The sequence below is a fragment of the Durio zibethinus genome, chromosome 4, assembly GCF_047325235.1.
Source record: "Durio zibethinus cultivar Kanyao isolate XHJ-2024 chromosome 4, ASM4732523v1, whole genome shotgun sequence".
Taxonomy (NCBI): domain Eukaryota; kingdom Viridiplantae; phylum Streptophyta; class Magnoliopsida; order Malvales; family Malvaceae; genus Durio; species Durio zibethinus.
In genome coordinates, this window is record NC_143165.1 from 4229403 (window position 1) to 4243039 (window position 13637).

General features: G+C 27.9%; 1 protein-coding gene across 1 annotated transcript; it reads right to left on the reverse strand.

The window, feature by feature from the left end:
* Positions 1–10186: 10186 nt before the first annotated feature.
* Positions 10187–12900, reverse strand: LOC111287899 (protein DETOXIFICATION 14-like). The gene is made up of 7 exons (XM_022878584.2): positions 12519–12900; positions 11815–12359; positions 11632–11718; positions 11458–11514; positions 11138–11376; positions 10556–10761; positions 10187–10452 (listed from the first exon to the last, which is right to left on the reverse strand). Exons 1-7 carry the CDS (start codon positions 12714–12716, stop codon positions 10372–10374), a joined length of 1413 nt encoding a protein of 470 aa, XP_022734319.2. The 5' UTR covers positions 12717–12900; the 3' UTR covers positions 10187–10371.
* Between the last annotated feature and the right edge of the window lie 737 nt (positions 12901–13637).

Consider the following 13637-nt stretch of genomic DNA (forward strand, 5'->3'; position numbering starts at 1 on the left):
TTAAAAATAATTATAAAAATTAAATGATTTAAATTTCGAATTCTCTTTTTTTTTTTTTAATTTCAAACATGCCATGTTTGGAGGACCCTTTTTTTATATACCAAAGGCAAAGTATTGGTTTTCCCTAGTGCATAAAACATGTGATGTCTGCACTGTTGCGACAAGAAGAGGCGCTTAGTCTCTATTTTATGTATAAAATGAAAATTCTTACCTTTTTTTCTTTGACATTTTATAAGTCTAACTACTTGGTGTATTATCAACAAATAAATGTTAGACATTATTATCATATAATAACATCACCTAAAAATTAATTTTAAAATTTTAAGATTTTAAAAGGTAAATGCACTTAATTTTTAAAATATATTTAAAATAATTTTTTTATAAAATGTTACTGTATAATAATGATAATGTATAATAATTTTACATTAACAAAACGTCAAATATAGATTCATAATGTTTTCCTTATGAAATCTCTTCGTGAAGGGAAGAAAACAAGAGACAGCCTACAAGGACATTTCTTTTCTTTTTCAGTTTCAATTACTTTTTGTGATATGGTTGCATTCACAAATGCGTATTATGTGTGGGATATATATCATAATATTTAAGTTTGAAAATATATCTATTAGACATAAAAATTATGAATTTATTACCAATTTTTTTTATTTAAGTGTGATCAGTTACCTATGTAAATCTATTCATTAATTATCCAAAGTTTAAACTAAGTATCCATAAAAAAAAATAAGTTCTGGTCTATATCATCATAATTAAGTTTAAGAGTGGATTATGTGCAAAGAATGTATTAGCACTTTCACAATGGCCAAAATTGGAACAAAATTAGTCACATATTATTCTATCTATATCTTAATTCAAATGCTTTTATTTCTTTTTATTTACAAAATATTAATTACAAATAATGATACAATTATATTTACAACTTTCTAATTATAAAATAATATATTTACATTTTTCTAAAAAATGTAATTTAATTTTTATTTACATCAATTAAATCAATAAATCAATAAGCAAATAAAATAATCAAACCTCAATAAAAAAATAAGGAATAAAAAAATAAGTAAAAAGAAAAAACTAACCAAACAAAAATATGTCATAAAAATTATTATCACAAATATTACCTCAAACCACATTAAACAACAAATAAATATAACACAGAAAAGAAAATATACCTCAGTAATGCTCTTGGACCATCTTGAAATAACGCCTATTACCAAAAAAAATTTTGCTTCACTCTTTTTGCTTTAATATTATATATGTGGCTCTCTCTCTTTTTGCTTGGTGATTTTTTTTCTCCTTTTGATTGAGAACTTTTTCTTCTAAATTCAAAACTTTGTGTTGCTTGATGATTGTCGATTGTATTGCTTCTTCTTTTGCTTCTTGATTATTTGATTGTTGGTGATTTTTTATTGAGATTTGGGCTTGTTATAAAAGGTTAGGGATTGAATCTATTTTCAATTTGGAAAATTTTAATGCCAACTAAATCTATCAAAATCCTATGAAAATTTCTTTTCCTTTCACAGAAACTTGATTCCCAAGAATTATCAAAATTAAACTCAATCTTTAAATTTTAAATCTAAACAAATTACAATCTTTTAAAAAAATGAAAATTTATGTGTTTTTTTACCAAATAATATAACATAAATAAAAATAAAAACACTCTGAACCTTTACATTTGGTCTTTAAAAATAACTTTTAAAGCCCAATATCAAAATGAATTTCGAGACCTAACAATATATAAAAAAAAATTCAGATAAATTGGATGTCTACAACTGACTTTTTGGCATATTTTTTATGAAACAAAAATTAAGCATAGACATACACATCCATTTCATTTAGATTTGACTCAAAATAAAAATTTAGAAATGCTCATCTAAAATAAAAATTCGCAATTTGCACACTTTTTAAAACTTCATAACTTGAAATTCAAAGGTTTACAATTTGAAATTTAAGGATTCACAATTAAATTTAAAGGCTAGCAAGATTTCAAAGATTCACAAGGTCTCAAAGCAAGAATTGAAAGATTCACAATAATCCAAAAATTCGCAAGATTTCAATAATTTGCAAGAAGTCAAAAGTTTGCAAAATTTAAGATTCGCAAAAGATTGAAAGGTTCACAAAAGATTCAAGGATTTGTAAAAAATTCAAGATTTATAAAAAATTCATGATTCGCAAAAATTCAAAAGTTTGCAAAAGATTCAAGACTTGTAAAAGATTCAAAGACTTGCAAAAACTTCAAAATTTTGAAAAAGATTCAAAATTCACAAAAATTCAAAAATTCTAAAAGATTCATAAAAATTCAAATATTCACAAATTTCAAAGATTCACATTTAAAAATTTTAGAGATTCACATCCAAGATTCAAATGTTTGCATTTGAAAATCTTAGAGATTCATATCAAAAAATTCAAAAATTACATTCAAAAAATATTAGAGACTCACATCCAAATTTCAATGATTCTCATTTTAAAATTTTAGAGATTTACATCAAACATTTAAATATTCATATTTGAAACTCAAAGATTCTTATTTAAAAATTTTTAGAGGTTGAAATCTAAAATTCAAAAATTCACATTTGAAAAAACAAATTTAAAGATTCACATCCAAAATTTCAAAAATTTACGTTCAAAAAGTTCAAAGACTTTAATTTGAAAATTTTAAAAATTTACATCTAAAATTCAAATTTTCAAATTTGAAAAAAATTTAGAGATCCACATCCAAAATTCATAAATTCACATTCACAAAGTTCAAAATTTCTCATTTGAAAAGTTCAAAGATTCTCATTTGAAAAAATTTAGAGATTTACATCCAAAATTCAAATATTCTTATTTAAAAATTTTATAGATTCTCATCCAAAATTCAAATATTCATATTCAAAAAGTTCATATCTAAAATTCAATGTCCCCAGGATTCACATAAAAGATTCTCATCCTGTGATGAAAAAAGCTCTTATAAACAAAGACTTAACAACATTAAAGTCTTTTGAAAATATCTTTCTCATCCACTTAATTAAAAAATTTATTTGCAATTGGGAGTCAAAATCTTAACAAAATTTCCATCCAATGGTCAAAATCTTATCCAGAAAACATCTTCTTATCTAAGGAACAACATTTTCTTAGAAAATTCCTCATCGTTTCACTGAATTTAATTTCAAAATCCAAAATCAAAATTTTTATACATAAAAAAAAATCATGAATGTAATGCAAATGTCAATCAATGTCATGTAATTCTATTTGTGGTAATAAGGTTCTCAAGCTTTTCTCCAAGTATTTTTAACTCAAAGTATTTCATTTTTCAAAATCGTTCCTCTTAACCATATATCTTTTCCAATCTTTAGCTTAGATATTCTCCTTGTCTAAAAAAAGTCACTTTTATGATCTTGAAAATTACATATTTCTTAACCACACCAATTCATGTCAATTTAAATATGAATGTCCTCATCACAAATGCCTCAATATGATAACAAAAGAAATTGCCCTATATAACTATTCCATGATCCAAAAATACATATTCTTTTGAAAACAGGTGATCGAATCTCTTAGAAATTGGTAATTATTACATAGAATGATAGAGGTATATCCCAACTTGGTATTTACAAAAGAATAAAATGGTTTGATACATCAAGATCTTAATTATCAAAAGACATTTTGCCACTAGATAGGAAAAGCAAATCAATAGTTCTTTACCAAGGCTCACAAATGAAAAGTTATCTTTTAAAGCACAATCCACTTTTACACTTTCTTAATTTCTTGATATAGTATTTTAACAAATGCCAAGACTAATTGCGATAGGCTTAAAATTTTTAGGAAATAAAGAAAGGCTTGAATTTCAAAACAATTCTTCAAATTAGGATTCATTTTCTTGGATTTCTCAATGGTTTTCTTTGTTCATTCAAAATCTCTTCCTCTAGTGAAATTGCCTAAGTTGCTTTCAAATTTTTAATCTTGCTCTAGACTGTCTTTTCGGGTTTTTACTCTAGAGCTTTATTTAATTTTATTTTTCTTTTTTTTTTACTATTCCATCATGCTTTTGAAAACTCAAAATTCATCCAAAATTTGAAAGTCATAGTGATTTCCTTAAAAAAATTCTTCAATTTATATATCCACACTTGATTAAAATGTGCTTTTCAATTGACCTAATGTAGGCCAAAGTTTGGAGTTTTAAAAGAAAAAACAGATAAATATGTTAAAAAATGTATTCAAAGGTAATCAAACCAAGGATCATTTCTTTCTGAAAGACATTTTCCTTTCCATATTTTTTCATCTTTCTTTTTTCATTTTTTTCATTTCGTTTTTCATTTTTTTCTCTTTTTTTTTTTTTTCTTTCATGTTTCCATTCTAACAAATTAAGCCTAAAATTTTAAAACTTACCTTTTGACCGTAGACATTCTTTTCTTGTCCTTAACTTTGAATCTAATGCTTGCTCCCCAACATGGAGAGTGATCTTTGTTTAGAATTTCTTCAAAAAAAAATTCAACAGGATCAAAAGGGACAGCAAATGAATACCTTCTTTTATGAAAGGAATATGAAATATGGCCATTTATCATATCAAATATGAATACCTCTATTAAAAAATAATTTTTAAGAAAAGATTTTTTCTTTTCATTTTGGAATCATTTGAATATCTCATATACATGAGGTTACAATCAATTCTTTTTTTTTCAATTTTCTTTTGCTCTTTTTTTTTTTTTGTTTTTACAATTGAAGCTCAAGATGTTCTCCAAAAGAGATTGAAAAAATTACATAATTTGGCTTTTTAGTAATTTTGCCCCCAAGATGTGGGCAAACAAAAATTTTAGGGCAATGAATGACCAAGGATAATTAGGAGATATAGCTTTTTCAGTAATTATGCCCCAAGAAAATTGAAAACTTTGAGCTTTGTGAAGAAACTTAGGTAGTGATATGCTTGAAATAACCTTGACACTCATAAAATTACCAAAATCTAAAATCCTTAAAAGAATGCTTCATGTATTGGCTTGCAAAGATTTTATAAATTTCGTTGCTCATAGCCTTAAGGAAGATCATTAACTTGAAAAACATTATTTGTCAAGTGATAATTAGCATTGTAGGACTTGAGAAGTCGATGTTTAATTGAGTTAGGGTATGAAATGGCAAATAAAACAACTAGCTATGATCATTTTTATAGTAATCATCAATTTTCTTAAGATTGTTTTCACAAGTTTTTTCTTTAAAAATAACATTTTTCAATCATGGAAAGAAATTATATGGGCTTTTATTATCAAATAATCTTAAATTCAAAAGGATGAAGAAAATATATACAAATACTTGTATGCAAATCATAATGAAAAATACGAATTCATATTCAAAACTTTTGTTTCAAAACTATAACAAATAATGTACATAAAAAAATGCTAACATGGATAAAAAATGTATATGCAAATACATGTATGCAATACATAGTAAAAACAAGAATTCACATTCACAATTATGTACAATTCTAAAAAGGGAAAGATTCTCCCAAATAAATGAAATGATGTACATACAAAAATGTTTACATTGATAAAAATTGTATATGTAAATACATATATGCAATACATAGTAACAACAACAATTCATTTTCACAACTATGTACAAAACTAAAAAAGACAAAAACTATCCCAAACAAATGAAATAATGTACATACAAAAATATTTACATGGATACAAATATATATATGCAAATACATATATGCAAAACAAGAATTCATATTCACAACTATGTATAAAATTGAGAAGCCAAAGATTCTCCCAAACAAATGAAATAATGTACATAAAAAAATGTTTACGTTAATAAAAATGTATATGCAAATACATGTATACAATACATAGTAACAACAAGAATTTATATTCACAATTATGTACAAAACTAAAAGGGACAAAGATTTTCCCAAACAAATGAAATAATATACATATAAAAATATTTACATGGATAAAAATGTATATACAAATACATGTATGCTAATATAATAACAACAAGAATTCATATTCACAACTATATACAAAATTGAAAAGGTAAAATTACTCTTTAATTTACAATTAGACATTCATATTTTTTATATATATGAAAAGTGAAATGGAATATCGCATGAATGAATGGATAATAAAAATACACGTACAAATGCATGTATGTAATGGATATGATCCTAGATTATATAATAAGAAGATAACACATTTCAAAATCTCACCTATTTTTCTTCATTTTTTGTTTTTTAAATAAGAAAAAAAATAAAAAAACATTTTTATTTTTGTACAAGTTCAAAATTATCTTGACAAAATGTAAATACAAAAAAATATAAAGTGAATGACAAAATATGTCTATTCCTGTGTCCTATTTTAGGGTTTTTTATATAAAGGGAAATGGTAGGGTTTTAACTTAGGTTTAGATCCTTATGATTCATTTACATGCTAGATTTTTAAGGTTTGACAATCTAAAGGCTTTCAAATTATTCATTATATCATTGTCCATTATAGACTGATAAGGCACCATAATCCATTCCTATCATTATAAACTCAAATGAAAATGGTTCAATTTGAGTGTGAGTTTTCATTAGCTCATATAGAAATTATCACCTTACTAGAATGCAAGTACTTGTTCCCTCATAATAAAGGACAAAGCTTGGGTCTAGAGTTTACGCATGAATGCATATGCAGTGTGTGTAAAGGGACATACCAACTCAAATAATCAAATAAGTTAGTACACATATAAAATGAAAATCTACAAAATAATCAAATATATTAGTACATATAAAAAAATCATAAGTTACAAAATAAACAAATAGGTTAGTATACATGAAAAATCATAAAAATGAAACCATTAAAGTAAGGCTTAAGATAACATATAACTAACTAACTAATGGCTTAACTCTCCAATATCCCTAATAGAGTCACCAAACTGTTATAACATTCAAGTTCGAGAACCTAGCTATTAGATATAAAAATTATGGAGTCGCTACAAATCTTTTTTATCTAAGTTTGATTGGTCATCTATGCGAATTTGTCCATTTTAAAGTTATCCTAAGTTTAAACTAAAAGTCCCTAAAAAGAATTGATTCTGGTCTACATAAAAAAAACTAAGTTCAAGAGTCGATTAAGTACAGAGAAGATATTAACATCCCACATCGCCCCCAAAATTGGTGTCAAATTAGTCACATGTTATCTTGTCTAAGCCTTAATTCAAATAGTTTTTATTCCTTTTTTATTTACAAAATATTAATTACAAATAATGATACAATTATTTGTACAACTTTCTAATTATAAAATAAAATATTTACACTTTTCTAAAAAAATAATTCAATTTTTATTTACATCAATTAAATCAATAAATCAATAAGAAGAAAATAAAACCTAAATAAATAATAAATTATGAATAAATAAATAAATATAAAAATACACAATAAGTAAAAAAAACTAACAAAACAAAATTATCTCATAAAAAATTATTATCACAAATATTACCCCTAATCACATTAAACAATAAATAAATATAACACCATAAAAGAAAGTGTACCTAACTAATGCTCTTGGACCAACCTGAGATAAAGCCTACTGTCAAGAAAAATTTTTCTTTTACTTTAATATTATGTATATGGCTCTCTCTTTTTGCTTGGTGTTACTTTTCTCCCTTTGATTGATAATTTTTTCTTCAAAATTCAAAATTTTGTGTTGCTTGATGATTGTTGATTATGTTGTTTCTTCTTTTACTTCTTGATTCTTTAATTGTTAATGATTTCTAGTCGAGAATTGGACTTTTTATATGAATATTGATTTTCATTTTAATTTGAAAAATTTTAATGTCAATTAAATCTATCAAGATTCTACCAAAATTTCTTTTCTTTGTAAAAATTTAATTCTTAAGAATTACCAAAATTAAACTCAATATTTAAATTCCAAATTTAAATAAAATCATAATTTTTAAAAAATCAAAATTTATGTGTTTTTTTACCAAATAATAAAATAGAAATAAAAAAACACTTTTGAGCTTTAAATTTGGATTTAAAAAATAACTTTTAAAATTTAATATCAAAATATAATTCAAGACCCAATAATATATATATATATAAATCCAAGATAAATTGAGTGTCTACAATATAATTACAAATCAATTGAACAATTTCTGATCATTCTTAATATAACAATCATCGGTAATGATCTAATGAAAGCTTTGCTCTTGATTTTAATCTCAATAATTGATTTTTTTTTTTTTTTTTTGCCGTTAACAGACTTAAGTTTAATTGTAGGTATATTGATTAAAAGTTTAATACTCATATTCGATCGCATTTGAAAACCTAAATTTGATAAAAAAAATGAATAATTTTATATATAGATTTTATTATTAACCTAATCAGAACAGATGCCTTAGCATAATTAATAATTAGTAAGGATGTTGTGGTCAATAGCGATCGACTTTACAAAATATCTTGAAATAAGATCACAATAATTGCTGTATTTTAGGAATACTTTTTTTTTCTATATTATTAAAGTGTTGTAAATAAAGTAGTTATGAAGGTCCCTGATGTTGATCGATGCCACAGTTTGAGAGTACGGTAACGTGCTATTATTGTTGTGACTGCAAAATATTATATGCCGTCCCCAACAAAAAGGGGGGAATTACAAGAAAGAAGAGCTTACTACAAATTTTTTCAAATTGCTACTATGAAAAAAAGTTTTATTAAAAGGAAAATGAAAAATTTTAATTTATCAATTGATAAATTGCTTTTACTCTTTTGACTTTAATGTAAAGGGGAAAAAAAAAAGAAAAACCTATTTTGCTTAGTTGTCTTTCTCTTCCCTATGGGTTCCTCTTCTCTCATGTCACTCCTGCTTGCTTTCCTCTTTATCCATACAATTATTATTAATTTCCTTATTTTTTATATTTTTGTTACTTTATTAAAAAAACTCAAAATAAAATTTTTTATGTATCTTTTTATTACTATTGAAATTGCAGGGAGCATTGATGAAGGTTACAAAGATCAAAACATTTTCTCTTTATGTTTTTTTTTTTTTATTTTTATTATTATTTGTGCTTGTGTTAAGAATGTGAGTGCCAAGGATCATGCTGCAAATGAGAGGGATTTTTGGTGGAAGGCATTTTCGACATTGGCTTGCGTTTTGTTACTTGGTAATTTGCTTCTTTTTTTCAACAAGTTATCAATGTTTTTGGCAAGATTTCTATCTGCTATATTTAAATTTGTTGAATTCCACAATTTCTTGTGTAAATAAAAAAAAAAACACACACACACACACATATATTTAAATAGTTTTGCTTAGATTGTTGTAAGATTTCTTTTATGAAAACAATATTGTATATCTCATTCAAATTTTAACAAACCAAAATGCTGGTGAATTTTTCAGATATAACTTACTGTATGAATCTTCCTTTTCAACAGTGCAAACTGAGAGAATTCTTCCTTTCGATAGGATTGGACCGGACGATCAGTTGATGGGGAGAAACCTCGAAGCTCCTCAACCTGCATTGGAAAACAAAGCATAATCCAAGGATTTAAAACTTTTCTTGATTAAAAAAGGCTAAAATTTGATTATTGGATCACATATAGGAACGATAGTTTATCGTCATGAAAGGTTCGTGAAAATTTTAGTAGCAGTGTAACATCAATATGACAAGCTAATGCCATTTGAGAAGGACACCCAAACTTAGGAGTACTAAAGTCCATTTTGAGAGTGTTCATTTTTTTCATAATGTTAGTTCGAACACATGTATTCTTGATTACCTTAACACCTAAAGGATATGTATTTTGAATGGACATAATACATCCTACATAAGTTAGGGAAAGAGCATGCAATTTTAAGGATATGCACTTTGTAGACCACATTACATGATTCATGGAGCAAAGATGGTCGATGCAGAAAGGATTTGTAATTAAGGATGTAATTTTTATAAAATTTCGAGTCTTTTGGGCTTAATGGATCGGGTGGTATCTTGGATAGAGCCTTCAAAAGATTGATCAAGTTGGATTTTATCCAATCCATGAACAAAGTTTAGCAAATTGTGGTTGGATGTACCAAGATACCATTTGTTAAAATTTTAGTGGGGGTTTGGATTTTATCTCACCTTCAGTGTTGTAATATAGTTGAATTCAAATATCAACTTTAATAAGATCTATTTAGTATAAACTTTTTTTAATTACAATTATAGTAATTTTTGTTATTATTTTCAATATTATCGGCAATCCAAATGGATCTTTATACAAATGATTCTGAATTACATTTAAATAACATTTGGTAGGAATTCAAATAAGAAAACTAAGATTGTAGTGTTTCCTATTGACCTGTAGAAATTTAATACACAATTGTGGAACAAGAGAGTTGGAGCCAATATATGATTAGCTGCAGCAATAGCTCTCACTCAAGCCAATGTGTTTCCGCCAGTCAATTCAGTCTCGTTATTTGCATCTTCCTCGAGCATTCTTTTCCTAGCTCTTGATGCCTGCAAAATCCACAGATCAGACTCAAAACTCAACTCACCATCAAATCCAACAAAATAACAATTGCAAGCAATTAGAGAGAGGAAAAAGGTGTGGACTGGAAACCTGTTTCTGCCAATTTGTGAAAACTGTTACGAGGCCTAGTATAACTACTTGTGAAGAAGACCCAGTTGTCTGTCCAATAAAAAGGCCTTTTACTTTGAAATGAAGAACAAAAGCCAGCACCGCAGCCACAGGGATTCCAACTAGATAATATGCCCCAAGATTCGCAAATGCTGCTGTGTTCTGCCGCCCACATCCTCTGGCAACTCCTGAACCAAAAGCAGGCAAACAAAACTCTCTCTAAATGTTCAAGTTCTTCCATGGTAGCTAATTGCCAAGTTCTTTTGCCAGTTACGCATAGGAGAAAGGGAAAATAAAATCATGTGATATATTGATAGAGTGTCACTTTTAGTTTTAAAGTACTCAGAACTCAATCTCTAATGATATCAAGTATATTAAAAAAAGTAAAGAAAGGGAAAACAGGAGCTGGAATATTTTTACAAGAATCGGGTCGGTTTAACAGGAAATTCGATTCAGATTGAGATTGGATTTTAAAAATTTATAATACTATGCATTAATCAAATAAATGAACCAAAACCGAACGGATCGGCTTTCACCCTAACGACAAAAGTAAACGAGACAAACCTGAAAGCACTGCTTGTAAGCAGTCCACGAGGATTTGAAGACACATGATAGGAACCATATCTGCCACATTATTTACAACTTCTTTCTCGCTGCTGAATGCATATCCCAATATGTATCGGCAAAAGAAGAGAATCGTGCTTACAAAAACTCCTTCCACCGTTGAAATAACTATTGTTATCCAAACAGCCAATTTGGCTGCTTCTGGATTACCAGCGCCTAATTCATTTGCAACTCGAGTGCTACAAAACGAAGGGGAATGACTATTTCACTGCCAAGGATCTATATATTGAAAAAACAGGTTCAAATTAATGAAAACAAACCTTGCAGTTGCTCCAATACCGCATGGTATGAAAAAGTGCAAATTAATAATTGAAAAGCTGCTCAAAAGTCAAATTGACGGCCAGAAATCAGAAGAAATCTATGAAATCAATTCCCATATGATAGAAAAATCCATAATTCTAATACTAGGAAACAAGTACTTGAAAGAAGAATACCATATGGAAAGCACTGAAGCCTCCATTTTTGGGTTTGGTAGTAGTCCAGACAGAAAAATTAGAACCTCAGATGCCCACCATTCAAGACTGCAATGATTGACAAAAGGAAGGTTTGGTAAGTAGGGACCAAATTATATGCAAGAAAAAACTGATAGGGGAAAAGAAATGCATGAAAAAGAGTACCAAACCATTGCAGCTGAAGGAACAGCAAAGCGGAAAAACTCCCTGGTGCTCTGTAAAACTTCTGTGGACAATGTGGCACGAGATTTATCACATTTTGAGGAATATTTTATATAAAATCCAAGCAATATCACATTCAACCAATATGATAAACCGATCGATAAAGCTGCTCCAATTGTCCCCAACCCCGATTTAAATATCAGTGTCCAACAGAAGGGTATGTGAAAAAACAAAGCTGCAAGTGAACTAAACAACATTGGAAGAATCAAACTTTGGGTCTGAAAATATCGAACCAAGGCTTGAAGTATAGCATATGCAAATAGGGCAGGGATGAGTGAAAGTGCGTATTTATAGGCTACATGTGAGATTGCAGGGTCTTGGCCGATAAGGGTCAGTATCTTCTCCGTGAAAGCCCAAAGGATCGCTATGGGAAAACAAACAATTATGAGATTGATGATGGCGCAGTAAGTATATGTTCCAATCTTCTGATATTGCCCTGCTCCATAGGCTTGTCCACATAGAGTTTCCAATGCACCAGACATTCCAAACTGCTCGAAAACAACAAATTAAAGCCAGTCAACAAGTCTTAACAATCTTATCTGAAACTAAAAGAATTTGCTTTGGAAGTTGAAAGCTGGAATTTGCTCAAGTTTTATGCATTTTACTCTGCTAAACGTTGAATTTCGTTAGAGTTTTTAGGATTTTACCAGGAAACAAAAGCCTGTAACAATTGCGAAAGAAGTGGCTATGGATACTCCGGAAAGTGAAAGTTCATCGAGATGTCCAACCATCATAACTGAGACAACATGCAAAAGCTGCAGCAACACCATGACTGCAACCATAGGAGCTGCTATGCAGCAGACTTTCTTCAGCTCCTTCAAAGAGACAATCCATTTGCTATCCATTTCCCTTGTTTCGGATTTACTTCTAAGGCAACAGTTTCCTTTTCCTCCAATACTACTTGTGCAACAGCCAATAATGCAGCAGCAACAACAAAAGGAGGATTGATAAACATATAAAATGAAAGAGAAAAATATTATTATCTCATCTAGTGTTTTATTTTTATAAGATAACTGCCTTACATTGGAAAGATGATGAATAAAGCATCAAGTGATAATGCCATTTAATAATTGTGCTTGATTCACTTTCCTTACAGGTTTCCGTTACATGTGGGGTATGGTGGCTGGTGAGGTGTGGGTCACATACATTTACAGAACACAAAACGGAGAAATCCTTATCATCAAGTAAGTGAGTAAGACAACTGATCTTTGACAATCCCCAGCCTGCTCTGCCCTGCCCTGCTTTATTTTGTTTATACAAGCCTCTTTTTCACGCCAAAAGCTCCACTCTCTAACGCAGTAATAAAAATTCAAAAAAAAAAATCTTCAAAATTGTAATTAAAATATAGGTGTCAAAACAAAACAACAAAAGAAGACGCAAATTATGTACTGCAAAACTATATTTCTATAAACAACAATTTTATTTTCATCCAACACCACAACATGCAAAGAGAAATTTTTTTTTTAAAAAAAAGAAAAAACACATTCTCAACATGTAAATTTTAAAATCACAAAACCAAATCCCATTTAACAATTCAACTCCATTAAACAAATTAAAAAGGTGTAATAGCAAAATCATCCAAAAGAAACAAAAAACAAAACAAAACAAAACTCATATTCAATTAAATAATAAAAAATAGTCACAAATTTACCCAAAAAATAACTTTAAAAAAAAAAAAGAAAGAACTTGAGAAGCCTCTTGTTTATGCCAAAAGCAAGCAGCAATAAAAACTCAAAAAAAAAACCCTCAATAGTACAATTAAAATA